Source organism: Pseudopipra pipra, chromosome 16 (genome assembly GCF_036250125.1).
Source record: "Pseudopipra pipra isolate bDixPip1 chromosome 16, bDixPip1.hap1, whole genome shotgun sequence".
Classification (NCBI taxonomy): Eukaryota; Metazoa; Chordata; class Aves; order Passeriformes; family Pipridae; genus Pseudopipra; species Pseudopipra pipra.
The window spans coordinates 9212464-9232113 of NC_087564.1; the positions used below are offsets into that span (position 1 = coordinate 9212464).

General features: G+C 42.4%; 2 protein-coding genes across 2 annotated transcripts; one reads left to right on the forward strand and one right to left on the reverse strand.

Annotated features, from left to right (window-relative positions):
• Positions 1-968: 968 nt before the first annotated feature.
• CRYM (crystallin mu) lies at positions 969-7295 on the reverse strand. The gene is made up of 8 exons (XM_064672991.1): positions 6991-7295; positions 6616-6766; positions 5757-5819; positions 5254-5355; positions 4542-4725; positions 2890-3011; positions 1935-2019; positions 969-1261 (listed from the first exon to the last, which is right to left on the reverse strand). The coding sequence occupies exons 1-8, from the start codon at positions 7161-7163 to the stop codon at positions 1197-1199; spliced, it is 945 nt and encodes a 314-aa protein (XP_064529061.1). The 5' UTR covers positions 7164-7295; the 3' UTR covers positions 969-1196.
• An 819-nt stretch (positions 7296-8114) lies between these two features.
• On the forward strand, positions 8115-19617 carry LOC135423100 (cytochrome b-c1 complex subunit 2, mitochondrial). Its single transcript, XM_064672988.1, has 14 exons — positions 8115-8253; positions 10539-10631; positions 10758-10907; positions 11378-11442; positions 12417-12473; positions 12800-12924; positions 14327-14424; positions 14859-14916; positions 15082-15177; positions 16055-16254; positions 16510-16590; positions 17136-17212; positions 18372-18525; positions 19371-19617. Exons 1-14 carry the CDS (start codon positions 8218-8220, stop codon positions 19452-19454), a joined length of 1374 nt encoding a protein of 457 aa, XP_064529058.1. The 5' UTR covers positions 8115-8217; the 3' UTR covers positions 19455-19617.
• Positions 19618-19650: the final 33 nt, after the last annotated feature.

Consider the following 19650-nt stretch of genomic DNA (forward strand, 5'->3'; position numbering starts at 1 on the left):
ATTGTTTCATCTAACTCTTCCACAGCATGAAGAAACACTTAATAGCCTGCATGAAATAATATGCAAATAGAAATAAAATTTTGCAAGGCACAGCTCTAGCCTGAGACAGGAATTTGTTTCCAGGGCAATAGCTATTTTTCAGCAGATGCTCGATCTTTTGCAAGGCAGTTGCATAACAGCACAAAACTGGAACTCTTCCTTATGTCACTGGGTTCCTCTGCCAGGGAAGGATTATGAAAATTCCTGCCCCAGCTAATATTTGGGATAATAGAACAATTACTAATCGAGGCATGGTACAGCCAAACAGAAAATATTTGCCTGTACATTTGAAGTTTATCATACTGAAATGAGTTTGTGTGGTTCCAACCTTCATGAAACTTAGAACTTACAGGCACCATAGGTTAATAGCAAAATCTCCCCACAGAACACAGATAAAAGTTAAATCAAAACACATTTTAGTTCTCATATGAAAATGGCAGTATCCCAACGAGGAATGAACTAAGGGAGGTACTGAGAGGAAATCTAACAGTGTGGAGGCATAATTATGTATATAAACTCCCTGTGCTCTTAAATGAAAAACCACTGGGTCTGGGGGTGGGGAAGGTGGGTTGCAAGGGGTGAAAATAAAAATGGTGACTTCCAGATCCCAGTGTAAGTTGGAAGGGAAGGGATGTCCAGGAGTCAGAGGTGGGCTGTGTTCCCAGGAGACCAGAGACAAGGTTACTGTCACTGGAGCACTGAAACCCATAGCTGCATTTAAAGAACCATCACAGGCAAATATGATGCCAGAGTCCATTCTCCAAACTGATGTATTTAACCCCAGTATGAATTAACTGTCAAAAACCCACAAAATCTATGGAAAGATGGCACATACATAAATAATTAGGGAGGAAAGGCATTGATTCCAGAATGACACCAAAATATGGAAAGATACCCTGGTTAGTATCACTGCAAACATCTAATACCTGTTGTTACAAGAGAGATACATTTATTAGCAATACTGCAGGTATCTAACATTTGCAATTAGAAAACTTGAGAAATCAGTCAACTGCTGAATTTTTACTTTTAATTCTTGAGTGTTCTAGAAGGGCTACTTTCAGATGAGATTGGTGCCTTTCTTGTTAACAAAGGATCCAAGGAAACGAAGTGCAAACCATTCCCTTGGCCTCACTGGCATTGTAGACTTCCCCTTCCCTTTAGTTTGCAGCTGACCACGCATCATAAACAAATTTTGCTGCTACTGCATCTTCAACCGCCAGCCCTGAAAAAGAATTAAAGGCACCTTCAAACAGTTCTTCAGCTGTACCAACAATTTAGCTTCACAAGGCAACAGAAGGACTCAGGAAATTATCTAAGTGAGCAGGAACAGCAATTATTCCCCATCCCAAACACCTACAGTGTTACATTCAAAGCCTATGGCCAGCATGGAACTCTTGGGTGTGCCCTAGGACATTCATGTTACAGTAGGAATCTCATTTTCAGTGCTCACATCACCACCTGGCCCTTTCAGAGATGTCATGCAGCTCAGAGAATGGCAATTCATCCCCACTCCTGCTCTCTCCCCGAACACCAGCCCCACAACCCACTGGCACATTGTCTGTGGGTCAGACAGACCCCGTGGGTGCAGCAGCGGGGCACTGGGGCTGGAGCTGGATTCAGAAAGGCTGCACTCATGTCTTGAACCACTGGGAAATGGAAAATGGACTTCCTATTGTTTGCTTGCTTTCCCATCACTTTTCATTACATCAATCCTGCCAGACAAACAAATAGGGAAAGCAAAAGGGAAAATGCAAATCCCATCCTACTTCCTTGTGGACAGTGCGTGGCCACGGCAGCTCTGAAGATGATCAGCAGCTTTCCCACGCACGGGGGACCCGAGAAATAACAAGGCTTTGTTTCCTCTCACACTTGGACACACGAGGGGCTCTTCTTACCCAAGGATTTAAACACTGTTGTTTTCTCAGGCAGGGCTGGTTTTGTACCCTTCAATACCTCTCCCAGCTCAGCAAAAATCTCTGCCTGTCAAAAAATACATATTTATTCAAAATCATAATATCCATACATGCGTTAAGAGAAAAAACCCTTTTTTTCCCTGAGTGACTTCAGAATAAAGAAATCGTCCAGCTCTGCATGCCAAAACTGATTCTTCTCCATGGGGAAGCAGATCAGTATTCAGGCAAATAATATAGAAACTGGACAGAAATCAGAGAAGCAGAATGGTTTCCAAAGAAAAACAGCTGGCACACTTTCCTCAGTAAGTTTTTTTGCTTGTTTTTGTTTTGTTTACAGTGGATAGCTTGTTACTTATCCAACAAAACACATGGGATCCCACACACATTACCATATCTGGAGCTCTGATGTTAAACCTCAAAGGTGTAAATCACATTTGCTCTGCAGAAATGTTAGAAGAGAAAAAGAAAACGCCACTGAACCTAAAAGAGTCCCTGCTGTCAAATTTGTGCAGAACGCTGTCTGCTCAGCTTGTGTGGTCCATTCCCCAGAGGCCTGATGTGTCAATCACACTGAAATCTTATGGGAAGAAAGTTACAGGTTTTAATAAACAGATTTGAAGAATATTTAAGACAACCAAACACTGTAGGTCTTTCAAAAAACAACACATTGTTATCATACCCAAAGGCCAATGCTGAGCACCTGCTACTGTAATATGGTGTCATGCAACAGTAGATGCAGAGGCTGCCTGTTTTAGTCATAGACACACAGAAGAATCAGTTTGAAAGCAATTTATCCTTCAACCCTTTTACTGGAAGGTGTTAACAACTACATTTGATGCTCTAAATAGTTTCAGTGCAGGACATCATCAATATCAACTCATTTCAAATGCAAGCCAATTGCCACAAAAATAAAGCCCATCAATTACAGAAGTCTTACCCCTGATAATATAACATCTCCTGATTCTTCAGAAGCTGCCTCCCTGGAATCCACAAAGAGAGAGCAATTCTTCATCAGTTTGTCATCCAGTTCTCTCCAGTTTGGTCTGCATGCTCCAACAGCTAAGACAACAAAAATGATAAACTTGGGAGCAATGTTTAAAACAAATTCAATCACAATTTTGTTCAAAAGATGTGAAAAATAACAATGGACATTATTGTGGAAATGTAATATACAAAAAATCCAGTGTTAGCCATGGAGATGTGTTGATTGATAAGACAACAAAAAAAATTCAATAATTGATTTGTAAGTAAAATATCCTTGTCAACAGACTGAGTAGCTGAGGCATGAAAAAGTCCTCTCCCTTTCTCCATTACCTTGTCCTTCATCAGATCATTACCAAATGCCCTGAATTTCATACACCTTTACTTGATTCAGATTGTGTTTACGTGTCTACAGAGAAGAGTAAGACTTGAAGAATCCCTCAGTTATTCTGAGATGGATGTGCAACAAAGGATGTGCAACAAAGCCTTGCACATGCAGACAGAGTATTCGGTGTTACTAATGAGGACTTCTAAACGTATGGCTTTGGATTATTTCCTTATAAATAATACAATCCTCTTATAAGCAGTACATGTTGAACAGACTACAGGTTTTCATTTATCTGGAGAAACTGAAAACAAATCAAGGAGCTTAACTTCTTACACACAGCACCAAGATCATTATCCACTTCTTAAGGCCTCAAAAAACAAACAAGAAACCCAATAGAAAGCAAAACAACCACACAGTTATACTGTAACCAAACTTTTTAAAGGGTTCAACTCTAATGGAAAAGTAAATACCACGTTGCCCAAATGCCTCAATGAAGGGTAAAAAAAAAAGGCAAAGAAAGGAGAGAAGTCTTTGTGTCGCTTCAGTGACTCTGGACCTTAATTGATTTGGGTTGTATTTCTGGCTTCCATGCCATGACACAACACAGACAACAACTGTCAATGACAAAGGACTAAACTGAGGTTGAAAATTTGGTAGGATGCTGCTGGAATGTGGGACCTTTCTTTAAATGGTTCCCTTGGAGAAGCTGCTTTTGTCTTATTACTATGCTATCTGGAAAGGCCACAAGGTCATCTAAACCAGGCCCACAATTAATCAAAATAAACAAAGAGGGGCATGTCCAGAGACTCCAAACAATAGTGGGGCAACAGTGTGGCAGGCAACAACAACAACAAAAAGCACCCCCCAAACCTCACCAAAATTACAGGACAAATTATGAAGTTCTTAACTCAGTTATTCCATCTTTGTAACTCAGGCAAAAAAGGAAATCAGTGTGATCAGCCCAAAAAGAAACAAACAGAGAGGCTAAAAAATAGGTGGAAGAAAAGATGACAACTACCAGGGAAATAGTACAATGAGCAGCAACCAGTGAGGAAATAACATGTTTGAGTGGGTCATTTAAATGGAGAGCAAGGGAAGAATAAGGGACAACATGAGGGCAAAGAGGATGCACCACCAGGGAAAAGAGTGGTCCTCACTAAAGAGGAAAAGCCAAAACAAAAAGAACATTCAGTCCAAGGACACAGAACTGCCTTTCAACAGATGTTGATGCCAAGCAAGGATAATAAACACATCCTGTACACAGTGAGAACACAGCCTACCATTGATGTGGGCACCTGGCTTTACCCAGGCCCCAGACAGGATGGGTTCTGCTGCCATGGTGACTGTTACAATCACATCAGCCCCAACAACGGCCTCCTGGGCAGAGGAGCAAACCCGCACGGGACCATGGACAGAGCTGGCAAACTTCTCCGCTTTCTCCTGGCTGCGATTCCATATCCTGACCTGCAAGGGGAAAAGGAAATGAAAACAGACAGATGAGCTTGGAGAATTTCTCCTTCCTGAAGCACAATACTTGGTCTCAGTTTTCCATAGTCACATGTATCCTAAAGGTTGGGCTTTTGTTTCCATTTAATGTTCTCACCACACAAGTCACTAAATTCATGAGCGTCCAGCTACATTTCAGCAACTGTTTTGTGATAACGGAGTAACAGCTCCTTCTCAAATGAAAATATTTCCAATAAACACTTTTAAGCAAAAGTCACAGAAAGCTTCTCAAAGTATGACAGACAGGAACTTTGGAGAGCCAGCCTTGGTGTTGTGGGAGCACTGCTCAGCAGTAGCCAAAATACTGAGGTGGTGTCAGCACCCTTCGAGCTGCCAGTGCAAAGCACAGCACTGGGAGGGCTGGGGAGAACATCAGCTCCATCCCAGCCAGACCTCACACAACTTCATTGCCTGTACTTTATGTATATTAAACCCCAAAACATAATAGAGAACAATAAATGGATCCTGTGAAGATGTGTCCATTACCTCTTTAAATGTGAAGAGTTCTGTGAGGATTTCATAATGGCTGTATGCTTGAACACCAGCTCCCAAAATGCACAGCACCTCTGCAAAAGCTGGCATTAACAACTGAATGGTATCAAAAATAAAGAGAACATGTAAGAACAAGAGATGCACAGATATTACAAACAGATTTCAAAATGCTACAAAAGACAGCAGCACATTCAAATATTAGCAAAATGTATTACACCCACATGACTGATTAAGTAAGTGTAAAACCATAGTGTTGATGTTCTGTGCTGGCTGAAAACAGGGCTCACAATTCCAAAAGCTCTCTGTGCTGACAGTGGCAGCTGTACAGGTAAACTGGTCTTGGTAGCCCCTGAAAGTACACATTTTATCATAAATGTAATTTAAGGATGTATTTGATGAAAATTCACAGGCACTGAAAGCCACTTGCATCATTCCTTCGAGTTATTTTATAGCAAACACCACTAACTCTGCCCCACTTCAGAGAACAGAAGACACACCTTGGTAGCAATGGCAGAAACTGCAGCTGTTCGCTTTGCTGTGATGACACTGCCATCCAGGACCTGGAGAAAAATTCAAACAGAAGGAAATGAACACTCAAAATGGGAGTAAATATGAAACACTGTCATCCAATTTGTGAATGAAGTGATATTACAGATATAAAAGATGCAGACATATAAAAGTTGGCAATTACTGGTACAGCAACCACAAACCATACAAAGTCACATTTAAACTGGGCAGATTCTCTGTGTATTCCAGTTCTTTCATGTCATTCCACCAGCACAAATGGAGTCAGAATGGTCAGAGTTGAACCACCCCTAATTCACCCTGGCTCTCCAGCACTGGGAATACATGGATAGAACTCCAATTCCCTGCACTCCAGTAAGACCAGGGACCAGTACAAGCTGGCAGTGGTTCACCAGTCTGCACTGTCTTGCTCTGTACAACGGGGTGACAGGGAGCTATGGAATTCCTTTAATGTGTATCACACACAGGGCACTCCTGCCTCTGTGTGCATTGGCCACTGCATACAAACAGATTAGGGGGATTAAAAACTGTCAGGTTTGGTATAAGAGGCCAAGATAGTTTTCTTGACCAGTTTTTGCCCTTTAATAATTATTTTTGCTACAGTAAAAGCAAATCATCACTATTCTTAAAAAATCCCTAAATTGTTTAAATAAAAAAGCAATCAGACTGAATACTATTTCCTGCAATGCAAATTATGAATCTCTTTTAACTTAGAATTAAGATGGTTCAAGGTCAATTCTTTATTCAGCAGGGTGTTTTGGGTTTTTTTCCTTTCAAATGCAAGGTGTACTTTTCCTGATTAGAGTATACGGAGGCACACACGAGACTTACAGCTTTCAAAGAACCATTGCGAGGGTCAAATAAGAGGACAGTCGCTTGGTGAGAAGGGGTGGAAGAATCCTTCAGGTGCTCATAGAAAGTCACCAGCTTGGTTGTCAGAGCATCATCGGCAGCGCTGTACGCGGGCATGACGCCGAGGTACCTTAGGAGACAATTCCCTGTGTTACCCACGGACTTTCGCACCGGAGCCCGCAGCCGCCGGGCCGTGACCATCACTGGCCACCGGCCGGTTCATCGCTAACTCGGCACCGAGGGCCTTTCCTGGCGCTCCAATTCCTCCCACCCGCTGCCTTCCACGCCCCCCGGCGCCGCTGCCCCCGCTCGCCCTCCCCGGGAGCCTCGCCCCGCTCGGGGCTCGGCGCTCACCCGCCGTGCCCGGGCACGGCCAGCACGGTGCGCAGCGGCTGCACGACGCCTCCCGCGGGGCCCGACGAGAAGTTGCCCAGGGCGGCCTCCAGCGCCGGCAGCAGGAGGCTGGCGCGGGGCAGGTGCTTCTCCACCTCCTCGGCGCCGATGAAGGCGGGCGGAGCCGAGCCCATGGCGAGCACCGGCACCACGGGACGGGACGGGACGGGACGGGACAACTAGCCCCACACACCGCCGGGAACTCGCCGGGGTGTCCCCACCCCCCGGCCCGGCCCCCCTGGATCCCGGCCCCGCCTCCGCCACCCGGGAGGCGGGAGCTCCGGGACGTCCCGCTCAGGGTGCTGCCGGACCGAAGCGCCGGCGGTCCTGAAAGTGGTGCGCTCGCCACATCGCCGGCCACCACAGAATCACAGAGTCAGAGGGGTTGGAAAAGACCTCTGAGAGCATCGAATCCCACCGTTGACCCAACACCACCTTGTCAACTAGACCATGGCACTGATGCCACATCCAGTCTTCTCTTACCTCCAGGGACGGTGACTCCACCACCTCCCTGGGCAGCCCATTCCAGTGCCCAGTCACTCTCTCTGTAAAGAACTTCTTCCTAATGTCCACCGTAAACCTCCCCTGGCGCAGCTTAAGACTGTGCCCGCTTGTCCTGTCGCTGGTTGTCTGGGACAGACCTACCTCCACCTGGCTACAACCTCCTGTCAGGGTGCTGTAGAGAGTGATAAAGTCTCCCCTGAGCATCCTCTTCTCCAGGCTAAACATCCTCAGCTCCCTCAGCTGCTCCTCGTAGTTGTGCTCCAGACCCTCCACCAGCCTCGATGCTCTTCTTTGAATACGCTTCAGCACCTCAATATCCAGCGCTCGGGGAAAGGCGGCTGCAAGCGCCACGGAACGGCCCTATCGCTGTTTGTTTACGGCTCGGCACAGCCTCCCCGGGACCGCGCGCCCCGAGGCACCTTCCCGAGGGATCTTCCCAAGGGATTCCCGCCCGCGCTGCCCGCAGCGTGTCCCGGCCCGCAGTGCCCGGCAGGGGGCGCACTCCGCGCAGGCGCACTGCCGCTGGTGCCCGCGCGGTGGCGCTGTTCGCCCCGGCCGGAGCAGTAGAGTTGGGGCTGCGCTCGCCAGAAGGTCAGCGCGGCGCGGGGCGTGCCGGGAAGGCGGGGTGTCCCTGCGGCACCGCCATCTTGTCCTGGCCGGGGCCGAGCCGAGGGGCGCGGGACGATGAGGGGCTTCCCGGTGGCCGCGCAGTCGCTCTCGGTGAGGCGGACGCGAGGACGTCGTGGGCGGTGCGGGAGAGGCACAGTCGGTCGTGACAGCCGCTGTCCGCGCCCCGGCGGCTGCGGGCGGGCCTGACCCGGGGGCGCGGGGCAGGAACCGGGCGGGGGGCGCGGGCGGGCCGTGGCCCCGGGCGGGGCTGGCGGCGAGGTCGCGGTGGGCGCCAAGGCCGGGGCCTGGCGGGGCGGGCGGGCAGAGGAGTGTGGCGGCGGGTGAAGGTCAGACAGGCCGCGGGCCGGGCCCGTGCAGGGAGCGGCCCCGGGGGCTGCACCGGAGCCGCCCCTGGCAGCGCCCGAGGGGGGAGCGGCCCCTGAGGGGATCCGGCTGCTTGTGGTGACACGGTGGTGCCTTTGGCGTTGGGGCTCGGCCTGTCCCGCAGGCAGGAGGGCAGAGAGCTTGTCCCGCTGCAAAGGCTCCCGTGGAGCTGGGACAGCGGGATAGAACTGGGGTTAGAGCTCCGCGAGAAACGCGCCCGAGTGGGAGAATGACTTTGAGTGAATGACAGCGTGGTTGTTTTAGACATGATTTAGTAATTGATAAATAAGAAGGCTTAGACGTTAAAACTCGGTGTCGTACCCAATTTTTGGTGGGGGAAGAAAGGAGTTTTTCCCAGACTCATACACGGAACAGCCTGTGGCAAAGCAAGGGCAATTACATCACTAGTATCCCTATAGCTGGGGGCAGTGGTGCTGCTGCCACTCAGTTTTCACCTTGACACGTATGGGAATGAAGTTACTTTTTTAATGTGAAAATAAGAGTAATATGTAAGTTTATTCTACAGGTATAAGCATCTTCTAAAGACGGTGGAAAGAAATAAATTTCATATTCGAAATTGATAGTCTTGTCACTTCTGTTGCCAGCTGCTGAAGGGAAGGCTTTTGCTATGTGAAGAACTGCTTCTGGTTCTTAGAATCCTAGTGTCATGGAATTGTAACTGAAAAATCAGTAAAATTCTCCAACACTCTTTGCAGGATTAGAAAGCAGGCATCACTTTATTTCTATGCCAGGCACGTGGGGATATCTCCTGTCCCTTGAATTAGCAGTTTATTTATACTGTAGAGATATACACATTCAACATGTTTCTTAGAAAAAGGTTGGACTGTGTTAACTGTTTTCCTGAAATTATTAGCATATTTATTCTCCAGTCTGAGTTCTTAGAAGAGGTTGCATTGTATTAATTTTCCTTATATGAAGTTGCTTGTTTTCATTTATACAGCTAAGACCCCTGGGTCCCCCCAATGTGAACTTGATGAGCAATCTTGTGCACCCAGATTAATTATGCCCTTAGCCATATCAACTCTTAGCCCCTGTTTTTGTAACCAAACCACTGGTTTGAGTTGGAAGGGACCTTAAAGACCATCTAGGTCCAACCCTCATGCCATGGTCAGTGATTTCGTTCACTAGATCAGGTTGCTCAGAGCTCCATCCAGCCTGGCCTTGAACACCTCCAGGGGTGGGGCAGCTACAGCTTTGCTGGGCAACCTGTGCCAGTGCCTCACCACTCTCACAGTTAAGAATTTCTTCCTAACACCTTATCTAAACTTGCCCTCTCTCAGCTTAAAACCATTGCCCTTTATCCTGTCACTGTCTGCCTGGATAAAAAGTCTTTCTCCATCTCTCTTATAAGCCCCTTTAAGGTACTGCAGGACTGCAGTGAGGTCTCCCCAGAGCCTTCTCTCCCCCAGGCTGAACACCCCCAGCTCTCTCAGCTTGTCTGTGTAGCAGAGGTGCTCCAACCCTTTGATCATCTTCGTGATCTCCTCTGGACCCGCTCTGTCAGGTCTAAACTTCAGTTTGAGGACTTGCCTACGTGTCCTCTTTGTGTGCAGCAGTCAGTGTAGACAGGTTGGTGCTCTGAGGGGTGACTCTTCAGGAGCTAAGTGCCTACACCTGATAAATACAGAGTTATCTCCAAGCTGGTGTGCTGCACATGTGGCTGCTGGTTCAGTTATTGCTATGCAGGGGTCCTACAGACTGTATAGGACAGGAGAGGTTCCCACTGCACAGCAGCAAAGAGAGGGGAAAAACAAAAGCTTTCTTGCAGTGCTGTTTCTTGAACTTCCAGAAAGCTTGTGTAAATCATTGCACAGGTTTCAACAGTGATGTAAAAAATAATCAGAGTAATTACATGGGAATCACTGTTTTTACTCTGGGGTTTGAAATCCTTCATTGTATTTCTAGTTTAAAATTAGTTGCTTCTTCAGTATGTGATGGAACATATGATAAATTAATTAAGGAAATCCATTCTCTTTTGCTTTCTCTTCTAGAAGAGATTTTACTCTCTTAAAGTAGCTCCTAAAGTTAAAAGCTCACCAACTGCAGCAAAAGTGAAATTATCTCCAGAGTCTGAGGATCTTGAGGTCAGTATGAGTACTGGTATTTATTTCTCTTTCCTTTTAATTTATTTTTTAAAACTCAGTCGAAGCAGAGCTGTGATTGTACTTCCAGTGAATGACTAAACCATTTTTTTTTCCTCTGTAATACAGATCACAAAATTACCAAATGGCTTAGTTATTGCATCTCTGGAAAACTTTTCTCCAGCTTCAAGAATTGGTGTGTTTATTAAAACGGGCAGCAGATATGAAACCACCAGTAACCTGGGAACTGCTCACCTGCTTCGTCTTGCATCTAATTTGGTAGGTGCTTATTCCTTTTGTTATGATGTTGATGCAGTAGATGCAGTGGTCAAAGGTTTATTATTGCAAAAATAAATGTTACGGTAAAAAATTTAATGTAACATCCTATAAAGTGGAAACCAGTGTACTCTGGTACTTGGTTACCTGGTTTGAGTGCAGGAGAAATGACATTACTTCCTGGAAGACAGGAAGAAATATTTCTTTAGAATTATGCTCTCCTGTGGTGCCTGAAAGTGTATGTGTATATATATATATATATACATAGTATATCTATACCTAGCTTTGCACATAGATTATTTTATTTAGGCTGCAGTAAAAATTATTTTAGGGGGCTGACACAAACTCAATTTTGTGCATGTGTGTGGAATATTTCTGAATAGTTTTTCTTATTGCTGCCATTAACCCCAAACCTGTTCTTAAATAGCTAGAATTATAAGTTGCCTTTTTTTTTTTTATTATTATTTTCACAGACTACTAAAGGAGCATCCTCCTTCCGGATTACTCGAGGCATTGAAGCTGTTGGAGGCAGCCTGAGGTTTGTAACCACATAGAGAAATAATCTGTCTTGGTAAGATGCAAATGAGCCCTGTGACTAAAGGGAACAGAAGATAATATGCACAACAATATGTAGGTGGATAAGCTCAGTGTGGAACTGGTACTTGAAAAGTGAATGTTGTCAAGGAACATCTTGTACTTCACATTTTACTAAGCTCCAAGAGTGCACTCGGGATTTGTATTTTACAGAGACCTTTCAGTAAGCAAAATGTAAATGTTGTGTACCTGGAAGAAATATAATTTGTCCAGAAAGCTTACATTTTCTTTCTGCCTTTTCAGACTTCAAGATTAAACTTGCTGAAGTCAGTAGGTTATTTTTTTCTCCATCTTTTGTGAATAGATACTACTCATCATACTGCAAGTTTGGGAACAATTCAGACAGTAGTTGCCTTTTGTGATTTGAGAGTTTAAAGCCTAGAAAACAAGACTAAGAGAAATAAAAGAGGGATCTCGCTGTACCTGATTTCTTGCAATGTATCTTGAAATCATCCAGTAATATTGTTTTATTTAGAATTTGGTTAAAAACAGACTTGAGACTCTGCCCTTTTCTGTTCCTGTCAATAACAAATGCATTGAAGCAAAAAGACAAGACCTATTATGTTTTCTGCCCAAAGAGAATAATTTCTAAATTTCTTTATTTAATACATATATATTTTTTTCTTGTTTTGCTATTCAGCCTTGTTTGCTGTTTTACCTTGAATTATTGTGGTATCTTAAATTCTGTTGGTCACATGACACTTGTTATTACTTGAATATTGAAGATGGGAGTTTTAATTATGTCTGGGTTTGCAGTGTTTGTATTATCACTCATTTAAACAGTCATCCCAAGCAGATTTAAGGTTAAATGATTATTCCAGTCCATATCTTGCTGCTGAATTCAATAAATGTGGAAAATGTGGGAAAATCCACTTCTGTGTTCTGTGCTGAAATGGGTTTTGCTTTTTTCTCCTTTAGTGTGTACTCAACAAGAGAGAAGATTGCTTACAGTGTTGAATGTCTGCGGGACTACGTGTAGGTATCTGGATGTGCTGTAAAGGGAATTACTGCATTCTGTACAAACTTTTTGTAGTAAAGATCTGTCATTTTACAGGGTGGGAGGAATGTCCTTGTGCTTCTGTAATAAATCAATAAATCAGTATATTAATATTCAACTTCTCTGTCATATTCCTGAGCATATGAATGCTACAGAACTGGAGTTGAATTCTTGTACTTTGTACAGCAGTGATAATAACTGCTCTGATACATTTTGTTGTTAATGTGTTGCTTGCAGGTCTGTTTGAACTGCAGAAGTATGTGTTACTTTTGTGGTTAATGCCTTTGTAACTTTTTTTGTCTAGTGATACAGTAATGGAGTATCTTCTTAATGTCACCACAGCATCAGAGTTCAGACCATGGGAAGTAGCTGATCTTCAGCCAAAATTGAAAGTTGATAAAGCAATTGCTTATCAGAGTCCTCAAGTTGGTAAGTGTGTTTTCTAATCCACTGCATTGGCTCTGTGAGAGTTCCTCCAAAACAAAAAAAATGTGGAAAAAATAGTTTCCCTTTTGCTCTTTCACATGACCATTTAATATTTCAGCCTGTCAATAGGTATGATCTTTTTGTTGTAATGGAACTTTTTTAATACACAGGTTTTTCCAGCCCCTGATAACATTTAGCAAGTAACATACTGAAGACAGTTTACACCGTTCTCGACAGCTTTCATGTTACCTTTTTAATTCTTTTGGAGTACAACCAAAGAATGTGCAAATCATGACTGTTGTTGACAATGTATTTGCAACAGCTTGTGTAGTGAAAACTATTTAGGTATTACTCATTGGTGCGAAAACAATATTCTACAAAAGACTTCTTGAATATGGTTATTTTGGTATAAAAACAACATGTATTTTCATCACCCTGAAAATAGATTCCAGCTTTAGGACTGTAAATTTGGGTTTCTGTGTTTAAGGAAAAACAAAAAGACATGCACAAAGCCTCAGCCAGATCGAGCCTGTTCCACTTTATCTTGTGTTATTAACACAAGTCATCCAAGATCACCCAGGTAGTTCTGCACAATAAGGATAATCTCTACCACTCTGAAGGATGCTCACCTTCATAACCCACTGAAGGTGACAATGTAATGTTGCAAAAATCTCTGGCTTATGTTGAAGTCCTAATATTTTTTTTAAATCAGAGTTACAGTCTTTTTTTTGTTTTGTTTTCAGCTTGCATCAACTGCAGGTTGGTTTTCATAGTAATTTAATATTTTCAGTTACCGTTATGTTCAGAAACAGAACTATGAAGAAAGGATTGTCATCTCTTTAGGAAAAAGTATGAACAAATACTGGGAGAATATCAAACAGGAATGAGTAGAATGCTATTGGATACACGAAAAAACGACAGAGAAGGGAATTTAAGACACTGGCATGCTTCATCTCAATAGGGAGATAGATGAGACACCTCACAAAGCTACAAACAGTATTACAGAGAGCCTGTTCTTTTCTCAAGATCAAGAACAAGGGATGCTTCCAGTGAAGATGATAATTCTGAAACTAATTAAAAGATTGCTGTTTTTTTTCTGCTGCACCCCCTCTCCACACACTGATTGCATTTATAGCTTACTGTTGAGGCCAAAAAGTGTTGATCATATACAAGTTATTAGTTTGTTTTGGTTTCTTTTTAATAAATTACAGAAGGATAGAAGGCCTCAGACCAGATTGCTCCAGCCCAAAGATTTGGATGAAACTTCATGTGGATTGGATTATTCTAGCCCTGCTTTTTCAGATCTTATGGTCCTTAAAGTGGACCACAGCTCTGTTTTGTTTAGTTTCATTCAGACAAGTGTCTGTTACATTAACCATCATCACTGAAACTTTGTTCCTCTTAGGAGTGCTGGAAAACTTGCATGCTGCAGCTTACAAGAATGCTCTGGCAAACCCCTTGTACTGTCCAGATTACAGAGTTGGAAAAATTACTTCTGAGCAGGTAGGGTTATTTGTGTTGTGTTAGGAATCTGCTTCAGTTTTTTTATCAGGAACAGGTGATGTCACTTGTGAGAGAAGATTAATTTAGGAAATATACAGTTAGTATTTACTACCTTATTAGTCTAGTGTTCCAGTAATTTTATTTTCATGCAGCTTTTAGTACTGGGTACAGAACTCATATTCACACTTAGAGAGGTGGTTGTTGTCAGTGGCTTTCTGTTGATAATAAGGCTGTCAATGAAATGCAGGTGTTCTTGTATAAAAGGGTTTTCTGGTTGTCACTGGGGAATGCAATAAAGTGCCATTCTATGGGCAGTTCCTTTTGGAAGCGTTGGGGTTTGCTGCATGAAGAAGTACAAAGGGGTATGTCAGAAACACACTCAAGATGTTTGTTTTTTATACAAAATACCCTAAAACGTGAATTTACTGTTGCAGCTTCACCATTTTGTACAGAACAATTTCACAAGTGGGAGAATGGCTCTCGTTGGAATAGGTACGTGTGTTCTTGGATGGACCCTGCGGGTCATACAGGAGAACTCCAGTAGAAATTGGAGTTCTCTCTAGAAGTAAAGTGTTGTGGTACACACTTCACACACTTTTATCTGACTACTGTAGCTTTTCAATGTCATTGCATTACTTGGAATAACTTGTATTGCAGGTGTGAAGCACTCTGACTTAAAGAAAGTGGCAGAGCAATTCCTAAATATCCGAAGTGGAGCTGGTGCTTCTGGTGCAAAGGCTGTTTATCGAGGGGGTAAGTTTCTTGTTCTGAGTGACTGATTTCCTGTCTGTTATAAATGTAGTATTATTCAAACTTGCAACTGAAAACTATATAGTTGTACTAAATGCTGGACATAGGAGGTGACAGTTCAGAGGTGTAGCCCATTTAAATAAGCAGAGGATTATTCCCCACCATGGAAAGTTCTGCCATAAAACTGAACCCAGATCTTCAACAAAGATCTGCAAGATCAACTGCAGGATCATTTATTCTATAAAGTGAAAAACAAGCTGGCATGTGGTTTCTCTTGGCAGTTTTGGTAAGATTCCCTTAAGAGTAGGTTAAAGGCTGTCAAGAAGTGGAGGTAGCATTTCTTTTTAGAGAAGATGTGTTAAAATGTCGTGAGTCAAAGCAATGCTTAGCTCTTTCAGAGCAGTATCTTGCACTGATACCGACAGCTACTGGTTAGTTGGAGTATTGGATGTTTCTCTAAAGAGATTAGAGGGGAAAGAAAGTTTCCAACATTTAATATTTGACTGGAATAACTCCAGTTTCTATAAACCAGAATAAATATTATTATGAACAGAAGGTGCACTGCTTTTCTGGATATTTGCTGTGTGGAGACTCGCTGAGTTTTATCATCCCACACTGTGTATGGTTTAGGATCAGGTTCAAGTAAGGCATAGTGAGGTACTTGGTTTTGTCCTTGCAAGAAAATTTTGAATGTAAAGGACTTTTAAAATTATGTACAGTCTACTAACAGCTTCATGGTGTCTTCCTGAGTAGACATGCAGTAACTTCAGACCCTGGTTTCCCTCTCGTGAAAGGGAAATATTTCCTTTCCATACCTCTGAATGCACAGTGGTTTCTAACTGAACACTTACTACCTTTTGTTCTGGTTTTGTATTTTTAGGAGAAATCAGAAAACAGAATGGTGATAGCCTTGTGCACGCTGCTATTGTAGCAGAAGGAGCTGCTGTTGGGAGTGCAGAAGCAAATGCCTTCAGTGTTCTTCAGCATGTTTTAGGTGCTGGGCCCCTTGTCAAGAGGGGAAGCTGTGTTACCAGCAAATTGTCTCAGGCTGTTGCTAAAGCAACTAGCCAGCCATTTGATGTAAGTTCTGTAATATTTTATGGAAAATGTGTATTATCTTTGAAAGGCTACTACCTTCGGCTGCAGTCTTAATTATTTCATTCTTGTACACGTTACAGTGTATCAATGAAGCTTTCCAATCTGATCTTTGCTCTGCACAGATGGAGTTTAGCTTCCTGAATTAAGTACTTTAGATCCTTATAGTAATTATTTTCCTGTGTTTGATGCTGAATTGCTCTGGTACTTGAAACAGTTGATGATGTTTGTTTTTTGCAGGCTTCTGCATTTAATGTTAATTACTCTGATTCTGGGCTCTTTGGGATTTATACCATATCCCAGGCTGCAAATACCGGGGAGGTGAGTTGCTGATTAGAATTTAAGTATTAACAACATAACCTTCAAGGTAGTGTTTTGATTTTTGATAGTGACTGATTCATCTAAAAAAAAAAGGAAATTCATCTGATTTCCTGTATAAGAATGCTACATGTTCAGTTATGACCAAGCTCTGTAAGCTGGGAATGAGACTTACTTTCTGGGAAGGACAGATACATAATATGAACTGGAAATAGTAAAGTGCCTTGAATTGCTGACTGCAATTGCTGATTTACATTTGTAAGCTGAACTGAAACTGGCAGAACTGAATACTCTCATGAAAAATGGTGGGACCATATAAATTAAAGTTGTGGTGCAGTTAAAATCCACAGTGGTTTCTGTGTCTCTCACTGGGGCATTTATTACAGTGGTTTTAGTTTTGTTATAAAGCCATTCAGAATTGTGTTCAGGCAGACAATCCTGACATTGTCAGCTGCTCTCCCCTGAAGTTTCAAAGATCCCAGATCGTAGAAATAACATGTTGAAGTTTAAATGTGGGAAGAAGTTTTAAATGGTGTGGTTTTCCTCAGGTCATTAAAGCTGCTTTGAACCAGGTAAAGGCAGTTGCTCAGGGCGGTGTCACCGATGCCGAGGTCACAACGGCAAAGTAAGTGTGTAAAGAACTGGCTTGTGTGCTGTAAAGAAAAGTTTCTTAGCATGTAGCTACTTTGTCAAACACTTAGACTGTACAGCAGTTTTTCATCCTGTAGTTATTTCCATGGGGAACTGCTCACAGTCCTGCATTAAAACTGAACTGCTGTCAGTACTGGTTTCCAAAGCTGTACTGGTTCTCCAGTAGTGTTATTTCCTAATAAAAGCTCGTTAGGTAAGTGTTCATGTTTTCAATATAAGAAATTAGCTAGTGTCAGCAGATGCTGTTGTTTTAATCATATTCTTTAGTATTAAGATGTACTTAAATTAGAATCCTAAATTGCCTTATTTAGGTAATTCCCTTTACAGTTGCACTGCAGGAATTCCCAAAACAATTATATCAAGCAATCTATGCCATCTTCAAAGAATAATAGTAATGAGGGTCTGCAAGTGTGAAGTGCTGAATTAGTGATGTTCCATCCAAGGGCTTGAAGTACATGCCTCTAGGAATGTTTCAGATGGAGGGGGGGGAAATTACTATTACAGAAACAGTAATACCAACACTTCAGTAGGAAAATTTTGTCTGTTGCATGTGTAAAATACTTACAAGACTCCATGTAAAGTATAATTACTCAAAACTTGATAGCCTAGACATGATTGGTTCTACTTTGGTCATTAGTAGCTAAATGGTGGAAATACCAAGCTACTTAATAATTTGCTATTGGAATAAATAATTTTCTATCTTTTTGTATTTAAAAAAAAAAAAGGAACTATTGCACAAGGAGACTGATCATTTACATTTACTGCTTGTCATTTAAAACAAAATTGCTCTGCACACATCTGTTCTTCACGAGAAACATTAGATTTAAACTTCATAAAGTAGTTGCCTAACTGCATTAGTTACTTCAAACAGAAATCCTGAGTTAGAGATCTTCTGACCATGTGGGGAGGCAGTAGGTGTTCAAATACCTGTCATGTTGATGCTTGGGCTATTTGTAGTGACACTTTCCTAACTATGGAACCCTCCTGTACTTGAAAAGGGAAACCTTGCAAAATGGAGAGCAATCTGGAAAACTTAAAAAGCACCAAAACCTCTTTGTGTTTACAGGGGTGGTGGGGAAGGTGACAGCAGGACTCAGATGCTCACTCATTCTTCGTGCTTTGTTTGATGGCAGAAATCAGCTGAAAGCCAACTATTTGATGTCAGTGGAGACAGCTCAAGGGTTGCTGAATGAAATTGGCTCCGAGTCGCTGGTTTCTGGCACACACACGTCACCATCTGCTGTTGCTCAGAAAATCGACTCTGTAGCCACTGCTGATGTTGTGAATGTAAGTATGTGTTGGCATCTACAGGTGTTCCTTAATCACTCTGTGAGGGTTGTTTTTGTGGAAAACTGATGCTCATTTGTGTGTGTTTGTAAACACACACATATACTGTCTTTAAAAAAAAAGGCAATTCATTTACAAATCCCAGCTGGGTATCTTTTGGTGTCTTTACATACTTGATTGACAGAAGATCCTTTAATCCAATACACTGTAAGTAATGTAGCTAGGACTGATGTAAAATTCTCATCTACTTCACTTAAATTTACCAAAATTGCCAAGTAAGATTCATGGAGAACTTCATATTAGTTCCAGTGCAGGTGATTCTGTGTCTTTTTGGATTCCTGAGTCTAGAATATTTGATGTGCTTAATAAAACAATTAGGCTTTCAGTGATAAATTGATTTAACTGCATTGCTCCTGCACATTATCTTGTGCCTTTTATGTGAAGCAAACTTCATACAGAAATCCATCAGAAAGAGAATTTCTAAGATATAAAACTTGCTTTTTTTACATTCATTGCTTATTTGTGCTGCAGCAGAAACTAGCAGTAGCTTTAGTAGTGAGGAGAGTTCTGTATTTTTTGGTGTAATAATTTTTCTAAGAATAACCATTTCTGGAGTTTATGCCTTTTATATCCAACTGTCATTCTGGCATTTGTGTTTAGATTATAAAGTAATGAACAGCTGGATTAGAAGCAATTAGGTTTATGCAGCCAAAGGAAGATTGTTTACATGACGTTATAGTAGTGTCAGGATGTGTTGTTTGGTTTAGTGACTTGAGGCTGTGAGCAGCATGGGAAGCTGTTGCAGTGAGTATTTCCTGACAGCCACTTTCCTGATTCATTTTCAGGCTGCAAAGAAGTTCGTCAGTGGGAAGAAATCAATGGCAGCTAGTGGGGACTTGGGAAATACTCCTTTCCTTGATGAGTTGTAAAAACAAAACTGAGATACAGATTCAAGATGGACCTGAGCTCTAAGTCACCCATGTTCTAAATAAATTACCACTAACTTGTTATTTATGAATTCAGTTCTTTCAGAAGATTAATCTGGAGTAATTGTGGGCTTGCACTCATCAAATAAAGTGCTGAGTTCATACATTTTGTGTTGAGTTTTTTTCACTGAAAATGGTA

What these genes read in the sequence shown, in the direction of transcription:
- CRYM (XM_064672991.1), bottom strand. Translation starts at nt 7,163, where the DNA reads ATGGGCTCGGCTCCGCCCGCCTTCATCGGCGCCGAGGAGGTGGAGAAG. An exon ending in GCAATGGTTCTTTGAAAGCT is followed by an intron (nt 5,820 to 6,615) that starts GTAAGTCTCGTG and finishes ATTTTTCTCCAG; the next exon opens with GTCCTGGATGGCAGTGTCAT. An exon ending in GCCAGGTGCCCACATCAATG is followed by an intron (nt 3,012 to 4,541) that starts GTAGGCTGTGTT and finishes TTGTTGTCTTAG; the next exon opens with CTGTTGGAGCATGCAGACCA.
- LOC135423100 (XM_064672988.1), top strand. Translation starts at nt 8,218, where the DNA reads ATGAGGGGCTTCCCGGTGGCCGCGCAGTCGCTCTCG. An exon ending in TTATCAGAGTCCTCAAGTTG is followed by an intron (nt 12,925 to 14,326) that starts GTAAGTGTGTTT and finishes TGTTCCTCTTAG; the next exon opens with GAGTGCTGGAAAACTTGCAT. An exon ending in AAAGGCTGTTTATCGAGGGG is followed by an intron (nt 15,178 to 16,054) that starts GTAAGTTTCTTG and finishes TTGTATTTTTAG; the next exon opens with GAGAAATCAGAAAACAGAAT.